This window comes from Thermobia domestica, chromosome 3, assembly GCF_964235325.1.
Source record: "Thermobia domestica chromosome 3, izTheDome1.hap1.1, whole genome shotgun sequence".
In the NCBI taxonomy this organism is placed as follows: domain Eukaryota; kingdom Metazoa; phylum Arthropoda; class Insecta; order Zygentoma; family Lepismatidae; genus Thermobia; species Thermobia domestica.
Window position 1 is genome coordinate 71717324 of NC_137456.1, and position 20522 is coordinate 71737845.

Below are 20522 nucleotides of genomic sequence, written 5' to 3' on the forward strand. Positions count from 1 at the left end.
TACAGTTGCGACATCTTATGCAGTCTTTCGAAGCTTCTATTATGAACAATTGACAACTATGTAAATAACAACTTTGAAGGACACAAGATTAAGTAGAAAGAATTTAGAAAAAATTTAGGAAGATGGCTGAAGAAGGTTTAAATTTAAATCAACCTCTTATTAGGGTAAGCAGACAGTATTTTACTAATCGCATTCTGTCATTGATATAATTTAAGGCCTATTGAAATATAGGCATTAGTGCTATATCGCCGGACCAATTTGAAAATTGAATAAAGTACCAAAATGTACTGCATTCGGTTATATTTTGTTGGATTAGATTAAATTACGTTAGATTACGTTACATTAGGGTCATAAAAAGTGCTGTACAAAAAACAAACCTTGCTCGGTGGGGGAAGGTTCTAGAACACAGGTCCCCCTATATAGATTAGTAGCTAGGTTGGTTCCTTTCTGTACCAGACATTAATATTTAATTCATATAGTATTGCCGACCGAGCCTTAGCGAGTGAAGGCGGGTTAGAGCCCCGCAGAGCACTTTATTTTCTGTCTTTATCACAGCTAAATAGGAAGGGGGGACCTGTGTTCTAGAACCTTGCCGCTAGGTGGCTACTAAAAAGCACCAATGCTATTTAAACGTGTCACAGAAGGGCAAAGCTGGTGAGCCCGTGCGGAAGCGTGGGGTACGTCCGAAGCAAGCAGGCGCGTCATCGACGGTGGGTTTACTTGTAAGCGAGGGTATGAAAACAAGTGGGTTTTCACAAACATAGAAATTTCAATAGCACTTGTCATGGTTCCATAAAATACAGGTTCTGTACACTGTGCAGAGATAAGTCTACATTGCCGTTGAGTTACAAGTCACTTACCTTCAAATGAGGCTTGTAAATGTTTTTAATTTCAACGAGAAAACCGCGTAAGACAGTTTTAGTTTCTTAACTCTCGCTCGTTATTTTTCAGTAGTCCTATGTAGCACACATAATATGTCACACCCTTGACATAGAAGCGCCACTTCTACACAGTCTTTCGCGCCAATATATCCATAAAGAGTTTACCTCTCCGCGAAATAGTCCATTCGCTTCCACATGCATTACCGCTTATAACATGAAAAACCACCACTTTTTTTAACTTTTAGTATTCCTCTTACTTGACTTTCACTCATGCTTTCTCACAAACTTAAATGGTTTCTCCAGTTGACCCAGTAAATTTCCTAAAAGTGGTCCGGCAATACAGCTCGTAACCCGAAGTATAATTTTAGTTCGGGCAGGTCTACAATAGTTTGTCAAATTGTAATTTTTTTCACATTTCTTGCTTTCAAGGATTTTTAAGTCATTCTGAATTTTTGTTTTCCTAGCACCTAAATAGTGATGTTCAAATTGAAATATAATTGTTGTGTAAATTTACAATACATAATCAAACAGAATATTTTACGTTTTGTGCTTTAAAGGATTCCCTATGATATTCTGCACTCCCATTTGCTCAAGTAATTGCGTACAGATTGATAATATGAGTTCAAACTAATATAACTGCCTACGAGTATAAGTACGCATCTGGACGAATATCATTAAATCTGTTGTGCAAAGAACACTAACCAATCTGTTCTAAGCGTCTACTAAATACCACGAATGCTATCTAACCGAGTCAGAGCAGAAGCTTATCAGGGGCCCGCGTATAGGTGCGTCCTTAAGAGGAGGTGATGGTATCCGTACAGACGATAAAAAAAATATATATATATAGCATAAAATCAACGGCATGGACATTTCCACTGATTTTTTTTTTATTCCTCTGAAAAAAACTTCAGAGCTAGTTGATTACGGAGAACACTTGCTTTTGCTCATGCGATGATTCTAACTAGTCGAAATTTTTAATTGAATTCCGGTCTGCTGCTCGTGCACTTAAAACAATGACCACCGTGTTTTTTACGTCATATGTCGGTACAGGAAAAAAATGTCTGCGCCGCTCACTAGGGAAATGGCTTAGCGAAAAATACAATGCATGTCTTTTAAATATGTACGACGTTGCTAATAACAAAAATAAGAGAAGCAACATAATATAAGACTTCTTTAAAAAGAAAGCTATTGGTCTTTGTTTATTAACAATTATTATAATATACCTGAATAGCTTAGGACAAAGTAATAAACTAATTAATGTTGTCATGTTTGGATCACCGACCGAACTTATGAAGCGATTCTTAAGAAAAAAATCAACAATATTAAACAACAGTGATTTGGTAGGAGAATGCTAATTTCTTATATGCAAGTTCGTAGTGGATTTGATAGTTATGCGTTCAAGGGGAAGCCCGAGGAAATTAACACATAATAAAACATTCTCCCAAGTAAAAATAACCTAAATTCTTTCCTGAATTCAACACAAGGATGTACAAACTTAAGATGATAATCATGTCTATGAGCATTCTGACAGTGAGAATTCACCAGTGCAACTTACCGAACTACTTTAAACTAACAATATTATTTTACCATAATATTTTCGCGCTTATTATTCTTTCTTTAGTCTATGGAACATACTCATATATTACTTACAAAGAGTGAAAAAGTGGTTGACTGGGCTGAGATTCGAACCCGGGATCTCCGGCATACCGTGCCGATGCGTTAGCCACTACGCCACCCACTCCGCTTCCCAGAACAGCCAAACACTCTCTCGCTCCTGCAGTCGGTGCAGATAGTGTGTGGGAGCGAAGCCCCCGGATAGGCAGATTCAGGAAATACCAAGAGCAAGTTCACGAAATTCATTGTTGATGCAAAGGTCAATAGATAAGAAATGCGAGGCCGTAGGCCGAGCAGACCTGGGGGGCTGGAGGCGGGGCCCCTAGCTAGCCAAAGGCTAGTTTTGTTATATGGAAATTAATGACGATGTAAGTAATTGGTCATTCTGACGACTGCAGTGTTCCTTATAGTCTGTTCTACGATATTCGTTATTATTAAGAATTAAGAAAAATGTTTGTAATTAGTCATTCTTACGACTACAAGCTGTTTTTATAATTTAAAGGATAGGTTATAGGAAATTAGAAAAAAAAAAAAAAAACTTTGTAATTCCTGTAACTGTAAAGGAATTTTGTAGATCTGTACTATGATATGTATTAGTATTGAAGAATAAATAGTAACCATTCTTTCAGTTTTGTACTTAACTTGTTTGCTTTCAATCTGTATTTTCTTGTAGTTAGAATTGTTATAAGACCAAGATATCAATTGGAAGATGGTTACAAAGAAATAAATTTTAAGAAAAAAGTTAAGATTTTAAGTTTGGATAAATGATATTTACCCTCTTTTACGCTCTTGGTTCAATTTAGCTGTATTTATGTGCTTTGGACATTCGCGACAGAAATGATTAAATCGAGAACCGTTACCTACTAACAAACACAATAGGTGAACCCTAAAAATACGAGCCCTAGGAGTTATAATTTATGCCAAATTAACTTCCTGCCATTTCGTCCTCCTGTCTTTATTTCTTGCCATTATGTCCCCTGCCATTTTGTCCTCCTATCATTCTGTCCTAAATTTCAGGGAACTATTTTAATAGAGGGAGTTTGGCTACCGGCAAATAGAGTGAAGTACTCACCATCAACTCTATAAAAATTGTAGCGGAAGTACCGCTGGATTCTGAAACTTAGATGTTTAGATAGGGCACATAATCTTACTAGTTCGTAAGTGAAGTCTTGACCTGACTATGGTAGGTCCCATAGTTTTGAAGCTATGGGCTTTTAAATTCATTTTTTCATGTTTTCGGCAGCCTATAACTCGAAAGGAGACATTTGTGCACCCAGCTTGGTCTATACTTTTTGTCTTATCTTGGTGTCAGGTATCGCCTCCCAAACGTTGTCTGTGTTGTTTTGAAACATCCTGTATATATATATAATATATATATATATATATATATATATATATATATATATATATATATATATATATATATAGCGAGAGAGAGAGAGCCGGTTGTTAAAAAAATAAAATAGTACCACAGTGTACACTAGTCTGTTAATTTCGCTATTACTCATACTTTTACCATTTATACAATACAATCTTCAATAATTCACGCACACTTACCTCTCGTGCACTTCAATGGTTGCACGTCATGAGTTAACACATTGCCTTCACTTTGACACATCGTACGTAATAGTTTCCTTATAGATGATTCCATGACTGAAACCTTCCATTTTATATCCTCTCCTTCTCCATAACTACTCACCTCGCATGCTTACTATATTACTCACACACTGGTGTATCAAAGTAATATTATATATTTCTTCTGTATATTTTATAAGTAACTGTCTCCACATTGTAAATCGCTGTCAGTTCTTTCAGTAGTTTCATAACGGTTGATTTTATGTGCATTATGTGTGTAAATTTACAATATGATTGTATACATTCAATCTGCACAAATATTATGACTAGAAATAGAAAATTCAATCCTAATTCCTTTATTAGCAAAATGGCATTTCTACTAGATATGCTTACACTAAAGAATAGCTTGCGTGACCAACTATTGAAGATGAAATGAAAATGAAATAAAATTTTAGTTTCACCTCCGACGGCTTTGTCCGTTAGGCTAAAGGAAACAAATGATTAGCGAAAGTGAATTATTGTGAAATTAAATGTGCTGGGAATCGAACCCGGAACCACGTGCTCGAAAGGCACAAGCGCTAGCCACTAGACTAGCAGAAAATGCTGTTGAAGCCAAGAGAGCGGCAGTAAGCAAAACCGAAATAATTGGCTGTGAAGACGTGGTGTGGTTGCTGTAACTTATAGGTAAGAATAAATTTGTCGTGTTTAAAATTACGCGATAATGAGGCATACATTATTTATGTTATTTTTACTTTTTGACTTAATTGTAGGGGGGCACGATGACTCAGTTGTAGAAAACTTCCTTCTGGTACGTGGAGTCCCTGATTCGTTCCCCGGCCAAGTAAGTCTGTAATAAGAAACGTCGTGTCCGTAGGTTTTCTCGGGGTACCCCCATTTCCTCCCACATTATCATTCCACCAATTCTTCCATCATCATTTACTTACCTTAATCGTCCGTCTCTCTTAGCCTAACGGGCATAATCGTGGGACGTTAGACTGAAAGATTTCATTTCCTTTTTACTTAATTGTAGCATGCCAGGATAAATATGTTCCTTGTACTTTAACCTTTCTTTGTGGAATATATTGTAAGAGAATAACTCATCTCGATTGGGTTTATGAGAAAATAGTTGTGAAACATTTTCCACAAATCTCGAAAACTAGAGTATGTAGAGAAATTTCCAAGAATGCATAATTAAGCATTTCTAGCTCTTGCGAATGACAGCACATTTCATTGCTATTCGTCTGACAGTTAATGAAATAAATAAACTTCATTGACATGTATGGACAAAAATATTGGATGTCAGTAGATAAAGTCATCAAATATATCATAAATCCATTTTTATACTCCAAGAAAGACGAATTATATATAGAAATATATGCCTTGCTGATCATCGTAAAGAAAGCTTATTGATCCTTTCGTGAACAAAGGGTGGAATGTCATGTAAGTAGAACCCATTTTCAATATCATTGCACTTAGAGCGGGGAGCTTGAGGTGGGTCAGTCTCCCTTTGGCTACACCGTGAATGCATCCTCCAGATGTTGGCCTGCAAATACGTTCTGTAATGTACTCGATTCTGTCAACATGGTTTCTTTGGTTTTGCATAAATCTATTAACTTGCGATAATTAGCTATATTACACATCGGGATATTGTGTTAGAACTCTGTGAAGAAATTACCGAAAAGTAGGTTGAGATCAGGGCTGCAAATGCACACGCTAATGTAATTATTATTTTGTCAGGAGAAGATAGAAGATATGAGAGGCATAAGCGGTATCAGGTAAAAGGAGAATGCATCCAGAACAAAACAAATAATAAATAAGTGTTGTGAAAGCAAAATATCTGTGTCTAAATAATGCACATCAAAAAACGTGTGTTTTGATTGTAAGTAATTATTCAAACAAAAGACTCGATGCTGTCATACCTGTGAAAGATGTATATTTGTGTCATGGTTTTCAATTACTTTTCTACTTTCTTTCACAATTTTAGTGTTCGCATTTTTGTACTTTCCACACTTTTCATTTCGTTGTTAGGGATACGACAATTTTCATATTCCATTTTACAAAGTTAAACACACATAAAAAAAAAAAAAAAAATGCTACTGAAAACCACGCTTATGTTAATTTTAATCAATTGATTGATAAGACAAATAAAAGAATAAATGTATTATTATGTCACAACAACATACTTATTGGATCATCTGAAAAATAAGTCACTACATGCGGCAGAAACACTTGTATTTAAGAAAAAAATACCTTGGTGTTTTGAGCCAATCAAGATTTAAGAGGAGCTTCAGCGGTACTATTGTTAAACAACCCTGGAGACGAAAACGGAAAACTCCGTAGACCCTGTCGTACTGTAAAAATAAATAAATAAATAAAAATAATAAAAAAAAAACATAACAGTGTTATTTCTTCAAATCAAAGGAGGACGAGGATGAACCTTTTCTTTTGAGGTTTTAATGACTTTATAGAAATGTCAATGTAATTTTGTAAGAATGATTCGCTACAAATATCAATAGAAATGTCAATGTAATTTTGTAAGAATGATTCGCTACAAATATCAGTTGATTAGTAGTTGATTGTAGTGGTTATGCCTTAATATTTGACATTAACTTAAATTTTAACTTTTCTTTTTAATTTAGCACAGTGACATGAGTGATGACATGAAAACAGAATGTATGGAGCTGTGTGTAACGGCTTGTGAAAAGCACACCGCGAATAACGAGGTTTGTAGAATAGTATAGTTGCTAAGTTTAGACCAGTTAAAAAAAAAAAAAAAAAAAAAGAAAGAAAAGAAAAAAGTGTCAGACGAAGACATAATGTCTGTTTAATATTGTGTTGGCTTGGGCATAAGACGACATTATGATACACGTGCTGACTTTCACTTGAAAGATAGGATAGAAACTGATTACTATTGCAGGAATGAGTATCCATTATATATGTACATAGATAATTATGAAAATAATGGGAACACCAATAATTTGAAACTGTAAGATACAAGTGTGATCAAGAAGTGCGGTGAATGTAGTTGCATAGTGCCATTTATCGATGTTGTATTCATTTCAACTAGTAAACCCTCTAGCCTAAACCTTTGGTACAGTCAGTGTCGAGTTTGAACGAGTTGTGACATGTTAGTTCACTTCTAGAGGCAGAAGAGTGAGGACGTGTTAAGTGTGTCTGTCGCGCCCCAACATTAAGTTTTGTTCTAAGCTAAAAATAAAAAAAAAGAATAAAATAAAATAAAATAAAGCCAAAGAAGCTCACGAATTGTCAAAATCAATATTTGGCGATGAAGCGGTGGCATTGAAGACTGTTAACAAGTGTTATGAACGATTCAAAAGCTGCAAGGAGTCGGTTGAAAACGAAGCTTTTCGAAAAACTAAACATGTCGTATGGGTTCTTGAAAAGTATTTTAGCCGCCAATTAAATGGGTAAATGGCTTCTTTCTTCATCACGAAAGCGCGCTGTGCCAAACCTTGCTTTTGATCCGGTAGTTTTTGACCGAAAAAAATATATATTCCTGTCTGTCCACATTCACTGTGCTTTCCAGATATAGCACCATGCTACTTCTGGCTCTTTCCAAAATTAAAAGTGTGCTAAAAGAAAGCGTTTTGACACTATTTCTGACGTTGAGAGGGCCACGACAGATCAGAGCAGCTTTTCTAAAAGAAGCCTTTCAGAAATGTTTCCAGTCATGGATTCAACGTTGGGATAAGTGCATTGCTAGCTAAGGACAGTACTTTGAAGGAGGTTAAATCAAATTATATGTAAGCTTATTACTTTGTTTCTAATAAAATTATTCACCGTATTTTTTGATCACACCTCGTATGTGAGGTGATGTCACTGAGGATGTATACTATATAAGGCGAGGAGAACGGAGAAATGTATTGAAGTTGGCAGACGATTATGATGCAAAATGGAAGACCGTTCTGAGTTCCAAAGAGGTCAAATTATGTATGTGCTGAGAGTTGGTGCAGGTGTATCTAAAGTGTAAGTGTGTAGGTGTATCACTAAAAGAGATGCAATGCCTCGAAAAGGAAAGAGTTTTTTTTTTTTTTTTTTTTTCTAAAAAGGTATTTTCCGCAGCTTTTCTGCATGAAAATTTTGGCCCTTTTTAATATTTCAGTTTTAATGAAGAAAACAGTACGCCCCATCTTTCTTTTTCCATTATGACGCGAGAAAGATATTTAATTGCTGTATTTTTCTGAAGAAAAGTCATGAAAGAATTCTGTAATCTCAGTGCATAAACGTGGGATGTTAAACCGTATAATAATGTGTTAGAAATAACTGTTCTGAAAAGGTAATAAATTTCGTGAAACAAAATTATTTAAAATTTATAGATGAACTGAACTAAACTTCATTATTATTCGTAAATAAACTTAAAAATTAATATTTATTGAGGGCGTTAAAATTTGAAGGTAAGAAAAAGTTCAAGGCGCTACCCACAAATTTCTAATTTCAAACACTTTGACAAGATATAGCAGTAAAGGAAGAAGGAATTCTGTGAATGATAAAGTTTTACTTCTGTGTTAAACTAACATCATACCCAATACAGCCGTCTACGGCTTTAATTTTGTCATCTGAACTCAAATTAGGTTCTTAAAGAATGTATGAAGCTCAGAATAAAGTGTTTCCCGAACGAAGAATGAGATGAGGTGTAAATGAAATTTTATACCGAAACAAACATGATTTTGTATCTGTTTCTTGGCTTATTGTACTTTTTCTTGCCTGCAAGTTTGAATTTAGGCAACCAGTACAACACATGTGACAAGTTGTATAACTTCCAGACACTGGATAACAATTTTAGGCAACTAACACGACACTTGTGATATGTTGAGTTGTATAACACGCACTTGCTAGCAACAATATAATGCCAGTTTGAGAACCAAGCAAGATAGCCAACCCTTACCTGAACATAGGACTCTCAAGTATTTAAATGTTGTAAACGCTCTTTCTTAATTGTAAAATGCACTGCAGATAAACAAAAGTAGATTATCGTCCTGCAGTTATGCACTGCAGCTAAGGGAGACGCTGATAGTGGAATGAATGAAATGTGAGGAAACGAAAGGACTCCGAGAAAACCCACGCACACGATATTTGTCCACCATATAGCTCACTTGACATGAGCTGGGATCGTACCAGAGACCCCACCTACCAGAGGTGAACGCTCTTCAAAAGTGACACTCAAACAAGGAAATAACAAAAACAAAATAAAGCGAAAATTTCCGATTTTTTTAACAAGCTTTGTGCGAAAAAAAATCAGATTTTTTTGCATCTTTAATTTCCCGAGAAACAGTACCTAAAATTATAACAGTCTACAGAACTGATCTAAACAACAGCGACAAAGAATAAAAGTGGACAGAAAAGAAGTCTCAGTGACATGAATTGAGGACATTTGCCATCAAGAGCCATAGAGCGAGTGCGATATAATGACTGCGAATTCAGTCAGCACCTGAAACATCCCATCGCTGCGATCACAGTCCGACGTGAGTTATTTAATCTGAACGTCCACTGTCTGGCTCCAATTTCCCGACCCCTGATAATCTGTAGCGTAAATAATATGGCAGCAAAAGGAAAACATATAATATGATTCTATGAATCATCTTGCACCTTTTATGTATGGCAGTTGGCTAAAGAACAGGGTGTCTACTGATACCGGAAATACTTGAATTATACTGAAATTTAATTTTGATGCTGAAAGTACTGGATATATATTGGAATTTTGATCCACATACTGCAAAAATCATGAAACTGGTAATTTGTCAACAATACTTTTTTGTAATTGTTTTAATAGTCTTAGAAACAATTTTGTATCCATTGAGATTGTAAATGTTTCCAAAGCAAGAGTTGTATTTAAAGCAATAGAAGGAGTGGAGGGCTGTGAGGGGAGTTAGGGGGCCCTTTAAAAATGTTAAAAAATCATTGTATTTCAAAAAAATCAAGTTCAAATAAATTTATTAAAAGTAAAATATTCTTTTGATGGTAAACAATTACAAGCCTGAAATCATCAAGAGTGATTATTCATAAAGAACTTAACAACAACAATAAAAAACAAAACGTTATATTAGGTACAGGAATTTTGCTGATAGTTATACTGAATATACTGAAATTTTGAAAATGAAACTCAGTAGACACCTTGAAGAAGTTTATGCTCTGTTCTGTCACATCTCTGCCATAAAACACAGTGGCGGTTTTGTGATGTTGTAGGCCGCAATTTCCTGGTATTCCGGTGATCCTGTAATTACGCTTACAGGACTCATTACTACCAATAATTATTTGGATACTTTCGAAGACCACATGCATCATATGGTCCAGATATTTCTGTCCTGTGAAACAATTTTCTGTGATTACAATGTGTTAGTTGCCACTGCTGGAGCTGTTGAGACGTAGTTCGTGAACATCGGGATAAACTATAACACTTTTCCTAGACCGCCCAATTCCCATTGTTCAACAATATTGAACACCTCTGATCAGTTCTGGAATTCATACTTCGGAGCAGATATCCTCTATGCTGACGAAACTGAAGGTCTGCACTGCATGAGGAATGTACAATATTCCTCTGGAATTATCCGTGACTTATATGCCTCCGTTCAACGACACATGCTTCACAGCTGGTCTGGTCTGTGGGCTAGCGGTATGTCCACGCTATATAGTCTACACATAAATATCCGAAGTTTGATGCATGCATCACACATGAGAAATGCTCGATTATGGAGCTAATGCGATGAAAGATATGCCTGATTTTTTATTATTATCTAGTAGATTTCGATATGTGGCACATTTAGTGCCCATTCATATACCCAACCGATATTCTATTCACTGTCTTGTTGGTGCCAGCATGTCTGGTAGGATTGCTGCGATTCTGTTAATTATTCGATTTTTTGTGGTGATTGAAATCTTGAACTTTTGTAGCATATACCAGATCTTTTATGTGTAGGAAAAAGTAAAAAAGGGTCAGATCAAGGCTACGAGGAGGCCCAGCAATCAGTTCTTCTCTGCCGATCCATCTGCCGAAAAGCTGTTTGTCCGTATCTGCACAAAACCTGGCAAATGAAATGGGACGGTGATCCGTCATGTTCCAATAGTGGTCCACGTATTCGCTCAATCTGTTGATGGAGATCTTTCATACATGGGACGAAAGTTACGTTGTATTGTGATCACTGATTTAGTTTCTACTAATCAAATAATGCATTGTGCTTTCTCGACTGGATTGGCCATCGCAATGCCCGGCCGACCCCGTGACACCAAAAGTTTTAGTTAAACAAAGTAGGGATGAAACTTGATGGCGCAAAAATCTCACGTCCAGAGATCAAATTTTATGAGTTTCTTCACGGCCTGCAAAAACAAAAATGCATTGCTTAAACTCACAAGACAAATGACAAGCGTTTAAAATCCCGTAATTCTTTTATAAAGACTATATTAATGAGGTAAGTTGTATTTTCTTGAGGTGTTTCCATTATTTCGACTACAATCTGTATATATAAGATGAAAAGGAGGCGTTTTCCTAGGATTTTTAAAGAAAGAAACATCGTCTTACATCCAGTTAATTAGCTTTTTGCGATGTTATATTGACCAAATTAAACAGAAACGACATATTTTCTGTGATTTTGTGTATCATACTAGAAGCAGAATATTCCCTTTATCCTCACTCTTACACACATGTATCTTATTTCATTTTAGTATGCTTTCACGCTTACGAAGCCTGAGCCGATATGCATACAGACACATACTATCTCACTTTAACCACTTCACATTATAAATTACGTAAATTGTTACTTTAATGCAATTGTTAATCACTGTGCATATGAAAATTGTACTACCAGCGTAAAACATGCAACCTTTTTTATTTATTTATTTATTAAGTGCTGTTAAGAAAATGAGTTCGTAGTTTAAGCTTAACTTTTCTGTACGAACTTATTAATGATGTAGAAGCAAATGAAATATAATTTCAACCAATAATAATAATAATAGTGTCCGTTGCACCTCAAATGTATAGAATGTGTCCGATATTAAAGAAAGAAAAAAAGCACATACGTAATTTTCTTTCTGATCCAAAATAATGCATATAATGTAAAAGCTGACCAATCAGAAACTCTTCAGTGAGATCTTTCTTCATATGCTGTGCTCGAAAGTATCCTCTAACACTAAATGTGTATTATTTTACGTCTAAGTTGTATTATTTTATATGAATTTAGCATTTCTTCTTCTTTGTTCGTAATTTTGAACTATGTTCTTTTTTGATAATTTAAAAATGTTTTCTGTACAGAATGCAGCGCGAATGATCAAAGAAACGATGGACAAGAAATTTGGACCTGCATGGCACGTTGTGGTTGGCGAGGGCTTCGGGTTTGAAATTTCTTACGAATGCAAAAATCTATTATACATGTTTTTTGCCGGTACTACGGCGATATGCGTTTGGAAATGTTGAAAGACTGCTGTTATAAAATTCCCTCCAATAGAATACTCAAAACTACTCCATCCATAATTGTGGTACTGTCGGGAGTTGTGTGTTCATATAATGTACCAATGAATCTACATTTGAAAGTATTATACTTGCCAAATATTTTATATATATAAACCTATATATGTATGTTATATATATATTATATATCTATATCTATAGGTGTATATGTGTGTGTCATAAAATTCTTCGTATATAGTCTAAAATTGTGGTTAAGAATATACGTGGGTGCTAGTATGAGCTTGAAAAGAAAGTATATATATTTGTAGAGATAGGAAATATTACCAGAATGCATTAGTTTATTATAAAAGCGTACCGTGAAAAATGTCCAAATATTCAACGTATTAGTAATAAACATTTAAGGAGCTGTTTCAAAAAAGCGCAACAATTTTATATAGTAGTTATTGGTAGTATTGTAAGTGTTTATTAATAAAATGAAACAGAACAACGAAATTTTAATGTGGAAGTATAAAAAAGTAATATTATTTGAAGCTTAATTGATCTGCGATTAAGGACATTTTAATTACTTTAAATTCCAAATTTTAAATATTTTGAATGAAATTTACTAACCTGTCATTTACTATTTCTTGAGTGAATTTTTTTGTGTACCACTGTGTGAAAGGAAAAAAAAATTAATATATTTATCTAGAAAAATAAACATTCTGTGTGCAAATCTCCGTAAGAATTGCAAATTCGTTGAGAACAATGTATTAAGAGTTCTATGAAAAGCGAATGAAAAAAGATTTTTTTTTTTTTTTTTTTTAATTTGTCGAATTGAAGTTCAAATTCAATGTTTAAGATAAAAATTATGATAAACGCAGAAGCATTCAGCGAAAACCCAAAGGCATGGTATTTGTAACTATAAAACTCGAAGAACGGCTAGGACTGTAACGCGCATATATATTGGATAGAGAAATTTCGTTTTATACAACGTTTATTAGGAGAATGCCTTTTTCTGTGACTATGTTTATTTTTATTTTTTTTCCTGACAACTAATTTGTCGTATTCGTGCAGTATTAATATCATATATTCCGTCTTGTATTGTTCATATTTAATGCATGTTATATAAATTATTGATATAGAATGATATTGAGCTCTCATTTCTGTTTTGAAAGCCTTCTGCTCTCAAGTAGCTTGTTTTGATACAACCATTTATAAATTAATATTAGAATATTATTTTAAAAGATTGATTGCAACCGATAGTGGCGATAGATGCTTTAGATTCTTCCTGCCCCCTCAGTCGTGAACCGAAGAAAGAGAAAACGTAACTAATCTTACAAGAAAAAACGTAACTAATCAGAGGTATAATCTTGCAGGAGCGGCTTTAAGGGACAAAATATCCTTAGATATTGACCCGTCACTTCAGTTAAATTATCATAATAATTGAAATTAATTGCTTAATGTATTGATTGCGCAGTAGTGTGTTTTAGTTCACTGAACTAAGACCAATTACAGACCCAGTAGTAGCTCATGTAGTTCGGGTCTCACGTTAAGCTGTAGGGCTACGTCTCATATGGCATCACTGGCGAAAAGGACATTTTACTATAATCAACCAATCAACTACAGAGACGTAATGATATTGAATAAACCTACCAAGACATATACAATGCATAAATATATAGTGAGGTATAATTCAGTTTCATCAATGTGTTCATCTAAATCTTTAGGTATACTACTATGTGCTGATACTTCAAGATCGTATTGTATTCATTGTTTAATTTATTTTCATGTTCTAAGAAAACAATTACTGTGATAATAAAATGCATTTAATGAACAAGAAAATGAAAAAAAAAATCTCAGGGTTGTTGATTAAATATCAGTAACAGTATTATTTTGTTTTCAGTTCTTACTTGTAGGAAGTCTTTAACTAAAACAGAAAGGCTTGTTCTCTTTTGTTATTGTTACGTATTTACATCTTCCATTACTAAAACAATAATTATTTAATTACAGTAAGAAACATAGATAGAAATAATCACAAGCATGTAATTATTGGTTGAAAGTAAGCAACGTAGCGATTCACTTGAATTTTCTAAAAAATACTTCCCGAATATTCAACGTAGAATATTATAAGTTTGAATATGCCATTCCATCCTAACAAATGTTACATCGACGCATACAATTTTGAAGCTTTTAAATGTATTTTTACAATTATTTGAAACAGGATAACTTTTAGGACTGGATGATAATAAGGGATAGTTTAAAGTTTAAAACTGAAAAATTGTCACATTCTGCCTTCACTTTTCATTGATATATCAAAGTTGGAAACGTTACTCGCACAAGTAAGAATTCTTCAGAACGAAATGCAGAAAAAATAATACTTCTGTTCTACTGCTTTGCCGTGTAAAGTGAGTATAACAGTTTTGTAATGCGAAGATGCTACAGAACTAAAGATCACAAAAGTTTGTCCTTGGACATAAACATTTGTGTGTAGGAAAATATAAACCTGCCCGTAACAAAGGTTACAGAGTCATTTATAATACATTTACTCATATGCCTAGTGTACTCAATAGAAGATATTTGTGTTAAAATGAGATAACGTAACTTTTCGAACAGACTTTTTCCCGCAACAAAAAAGCTTAATAAGTTAAAATCTAGTAATGTTAGTACATTGGAAATTACAGTAATGTGGAAATTTTTATTTCTTTTAAGTGTATAACATGATTTTATGTCTTTAACAACTTAAAGACTAATTAATCTTGAACTGGCATATTCAAAAGTAAAATTGTTTTAATGTTTGCATCGGTGTGTTCAATTCCGACTCAAGGACTCAACTAACATTACAAGCTTTGTGTTAGCAATAAACCTTTCTCTGATGGTCATAGATTTCGCCAGTTTACGTATGATTAGATCCGACAATATATCATCTGCTCATGATTCGATGAGCATGCATGCATAAGTCTGTGTGCTTCATTTTTATCGCCCTATCAAGATTACTATTTATATTTCTTTTATATGGACTTCGTTATAAACGTATACGCATTTTATACTAGATGGAATTGATTTCTTGTAAACTTATGGCGGTTTATTTATGGTAAAGAGGGTAGGATGTGACTTCTTACATTAAAACAAGAAATTAAGTCAGATTTGTTAGAATGTTTTATTTTGATAAGAGATTTAAAATAGTACTGAAGAATCATGTATTTTATTTTATTTTTAAAAGTCGTTTTTGCTAATCAACTATTATTTATAACAAATTTGAAAGTACTTTGAGTATTTCTGTGTTTAAAAGAGATTTTTTTGTTTGTTTCATAGTACAAAATCTATTCGTTGTTCTGCTTCATTTACGACCCGTTGTGTTCAGATGCGAACATCAACAGTATTAATATTTATAGCTATATGAACAAAGAAAGAAATATAGTCATATAAGATATGTAGGTTTGAAATATAGCAAGAGTTATTCCACATAGTTCAATGTCTTTGCACGTAGCTATTAAATTCTTTCGTGATTCATTAGTATAATTAATAAATTTTATTAAATTTATGTGTTATTAATTGAAGCACGTTCTCAGATTGTTTCTACCGAAAGCAAAAACACTAACAGTTTAGATGCGAGAGAAGCTTATGGATGCGTACTACTGGTAAATTTTTCACCATACCAGGAGTGTATTCTTTATATTGCCATCTGTCTCAAAAATATCAAATTCGTTCGTTCCTATCTCACTACAAATTTTACTTAGCACGTCACTGTCAACTCACATATATATTCTTCCATCGAATGTTTCTTGTCAAGAAACTTCTGCTTTTGACCTTGCCTTTCGGTAGCATTCCTGTAATAAATGATCACGATCGTACAAAATGCTGCAAAAGTTGAAAAATCATGTTTAAAAAAAATGTCTTAGTAATCTTCCTATGAATTAATGAATAACACTGTTATAGTGTGTCCAAAGAATTATCCGTTTAAGGAATAGCTCTCTAAATATAAAGTCTTAAATTTAGTGTAAGACTTTTCTGGAAGATTTCACTAATTCAGTTTTACTTGTAACATTAAATGTTACTACGGCTTCAATTATAATATATTACAATATCAGAAACAGCGTTTAAATATGAACATTATATAAGTCATCTAGGTCTCTTGCAACAAAGAATAATGAACAATTATAAATCATGAAACAATTTTTGCTAGAATATTTTTTAAGCTTAGGATAACTGAAATATTTGAAAGAATTTAATGAGGAATTGGGATAAACTATATTACAAACTAATTATTAGCAACAGTAATAAATGGCATAGGTGACTAGGATTGAAGTCAGCACGTAAAAATAAAGTTTATATACGCCCTGTATTTCACGGGATTGGTTATTATTGCGTCCCGACAAAATTCTTCGGAATACAGAATTGTCTCATAATTTGTAGATTTGTGTCTAACGTTCTTATTCTTAAATTTAAAACATGTAATTACCAAGAAATCGATAGCTTTCGTTGTAAAAATATCGTACCAGTTCACAATTCTCTTATGTTGTAATATAAGTGCCATTGGCGGAGACGCCGTTAACTAAGCACGACTTACCATGTGACACTGATCTACTATGAATCGAAATTAGTTTTATTATTTCATGGGCCTTGAAAATGTTAAAGAGAATGTGTATTCCCACAGAAAATCCAAGGAGTAAAGCCCCTTTATTATACCATGTAATTGTGATGGAAAAAATGTCCCGTATTTTTTTAAAGTATATATCCAAAGTGTGTGTATATATACACACGAACCCTACCTAAAAATGTAAAACATAAGTTAAGATAGAGAAAAAAATAGTTACTCCACTTCAGAAACAACTCGAAATAACGTTTGTAATAATTTGAAAGTGAGACCAAAGATATGAACAAACGAATGAATCGAGCAAATTATGCTGTGCGGATACATGTCACCGGATACCACATCAGGGATGTGGACAGGATATATAGAGCTTCAATCGAAAAGACTAGTAAATAAAGCAGATGGAAGAATAAGATTTAGAATAACTACTAGGGTGGATAGTATCCTGGCTGCGGTAGATTGCTACAGTGGAATCTAATGGCGAGCCTCTATTTCTACAGAACCCATATAGAGTTGCTAATTCGTATGATAAGTGGCAATTGACGTCAAGTAAGAATAAAAGAAATATTTGTTGTTACGTTACTGCAAAGTTAAAAAAATAAAATAAGCTCGTGCAGAACTTTTTCAATGTGGAATAACTCATTATTAGTGTAAAAAACTTACGCATTTACATACATAAATGAATATACGTATATATAGATATTACAGATATATAAGTATTTAAGACGTACCTGCTTTTTATTTTTTGTGAATGCCTGTGCAGTTTATTTTTTATAAAGAGATATATGTTTACATGGCTGTTAATAATTGTTGTTAATTCATGTTATGCTAGCTGTCAGAGGGACCATGACAACAAATAAAGCAATGCAGATATTGTGGTGATGCAATTTTTATACATTTGTAAGATTTTTTTTTTTTTTTTTAATTGCAAAATACGTTATTTCAGTACATGCTCACATGAATGCTGTAATTGCCTTGAGCTGTATGTGATAATTGATAATTGCTAGTAATGTGCTACTGTTCTAGTCTTCAGATGGTATCCTTTATATAAATATTTGTGTGTGAGTGTTCCTATTGTCAGAAGAATTTGTTTAGTTACCCTGATTTTATTTTAATGTAAAGAATCCTCAAGAAAGTAAAATATATTTACATTTTACATTCCCCATTTTTTTGTGTCATGTATGAGATTGTAGGTCTGTCGTATGTGTACAATAAAATTAGATTCATGTGAATAATGGCCTATTAATTATCTATTTTTTAACATAATATAATTGGATCATAAAGAACTCTCTCTCTTTTGTTTCGGCCAACTAAAGGTCATGTTTTCTCAACTGTTTCTTCAGGGCTTTAACATTTGCCCAGTATTCGTTCATTCATAGTCGGTGTTACTCAGTGTGGTAATTGAAGCACTTCGAGGTGGGGGGGAAGTTAGTGTGTGCCTAAAATGTACTTACTTGTACTAAGAGAGTACTCTTGCAGTAGTGGCGTATATTGGTTTGATTGCTTGGGCTATTACTAACCCTCGTAACACCTATACATTATTATTATTATTATTATTATTATTATTATTATTATTATTATTATTATTATTATTATTATTATTATTATTATTATACAGGGTATCCCATATACAATGCAACCCGGAGTTTGGGATAGTAAAACTTTTGAACCTGAAGTGATACACGAATAATGGTTATACCAAAATGAAGCCTTGTTCATGCATATATTTTTAAACTCTAGGAAGCAACGATTGAAGTACACCAGGAACTACATAGTGTTGCCAGATGTAACCGAAGCTGTAATTTTTTTTTTTTTTTTTTTTTTTCAAAACATGTAAATTGACTCATACGTATGGATGTTCTGTCGTTAATTTTCAGTTTGTTTAGTTGAAGTAGCTTGGAAACTATGGAGCAGAAAAAAGAATTTTTCATTTTTACCGATAACTAATCGGATGAGGGCTCTGTATGGGGGGAACTAGAGAAATCGTAGTTTTCATAAATTAACACTCTGAATTGGCAACTTTGCTGATGTTTCAGTGCATCAAAAAGTGTGTTAAGGATCTGTCTACATTATGCAATTCCTGAAAACAATGAAATAGAAACTTTGAAATTATTATGATAAAACGTATATTTATATGCACCCGGCAACACTGCTACTATCAGAAATGAGTTACCAGCTCTACAGTGGATGCTGGGAGTAGCCCCTGTTTTGATTCAAACACTGGTTCACACGTTTCACCAGGTTGGCAGCAACTTTACGAAGATTAGAAGTGTTAATGTCCTCATTGGCAGTGCAAATATTCGTTTCCAGGTCTTGAATAGTTCGAGAATTGTTCTTGTATACCTCTTGCTTTAAATAGCCCCATAGAAATGAATAGCAGTGTTGCCGGGTGCATGTAAGTAAAAATTTTATCATGATAATTTCAAAGCTTGTTTTTCATTGTTTTCAGGAATTGCATAATGTAGACAGATCCTTAACACACCTTTTGATGCACTAAACCATCAGCAGGATTGCCAGTTCAGAGTGTTAATTTATGAAAACTACGATGTCCCTAGTTCCGCCTTACAGAGGCCTTATCCGATTAGTTATCGGTGGAAATGAAAAATTCTTTTTTCTGCTCCATATTTTGCAAGCTACTCCAACTAAACAAACTGAAAATCAATGACAGAACATCCATACGTATGAGTTATGAGTCAATTTACATGTTTTGCAAAAAAAAAAAAAAAAAAAAAAAAAAAAATTTACAGCTTTGGTTACATCTGGCAACACTGTGTGATTCCTAGTGTACTTCAATCGTTGCTTCCTAGTTTAAAAATATATGCATGAACAAGGCTTCATTTTGGTGTAACCATTATTTGTGTATCACTTCAGGTTCAAAAGTTCTACTATCCCCAACTCCGGGTTGCATTGTATATTAGACACCCTATAGTTTAGTTTCCACGTTATTATACGGTCTTCAAATTAAGAAAAAAACTTACACCATTCTTTTACCAAATGGATAAATATTTTCTCCACTAGCAAGACTTATATTACCTTATTAGTATTACGGAGAAAAGATCGTACATTTCTACCTTTATTTGTTGCATGAAGTATCGCTACATTTCGGATTGGATAGGTGGTAACCCTACTCACCAGAGTAAATGGAAGCTACCCGAGTAATAATGAACGCTGAAATAGGCGATTAGCAAAGAAGGAGCCTGAATCTGTAAGAGTTTCGCAAACTGCTGTAAAACACAAACTTTTCGTTGTGTTAACGCAAACAGCTATAAAACGAGGCTCATGATGTCCAAAACAATTCCCAGAGACCCTCAAAATACACTGTCATTACTCGTATAATTTCCCTTTACTCTTCGCTCACGCTCAAGAAACCGATTTCTCTAGAGGCAATAGCTGTTACCTGGCAGCTCGTTCGTACGCTGTGGGCGGAGGTGGAGCAAAGGAAATGCTCTGATACGATTCTTGC

The 20522-nt window shown here is 33.9% G+C and overlaps 1 protein-coding gene across 1 annotated transcript; it reads left to right on the forward strand.

The window, feature by feature from the left end:
* The first annotated feature begins 6 nt into the window (after window positions 1–6).
* LOC145680499 (dynein axonemal light chain 4) lies at window positions 7–13796 on the forward strand. Its single transcript, XM_081751082.1, has 3 exons — window positions 7–164; window positions 6710–6793; window positions 12334–13796. Exons 1-3 carry the CDS (start codon window positions 123–125, stop codon window positions 12493–12495), a joined length of 288 nt encoding a protein of 95 aa, XP_081607208.1. The 5' UTR covers window positions 7–122; the 3' UTR covers window positions 12496–13796.
* The last annotated feature ends 6726 nt before the right edge of the window (window positions 13797–20522 follow it).

Bases quoted from the DNA above. Each gene is read 5' to 3' on its own strand.
- LOC145680499 (XM_081751082.1), top strand. From the start codon at position 123: ATGGCTGAAGAAGGTTTAAATTTAAATCAACCTCTTATTAGG. The intron at 165-6,709 runs GTAAGCAGACAG...TTTTTAATTTAG, and splicing joins TAAATCAACCTCTTATTAGG to CACAGTGACATGAGTGATGA. The intron at 6,794-12,333 runs GTTTGTAGAATA...TTTTCTGTACAG, and splicing joins AGCACACCGCGAATAACGAG to AATGCAGCGCGAATGATCAA.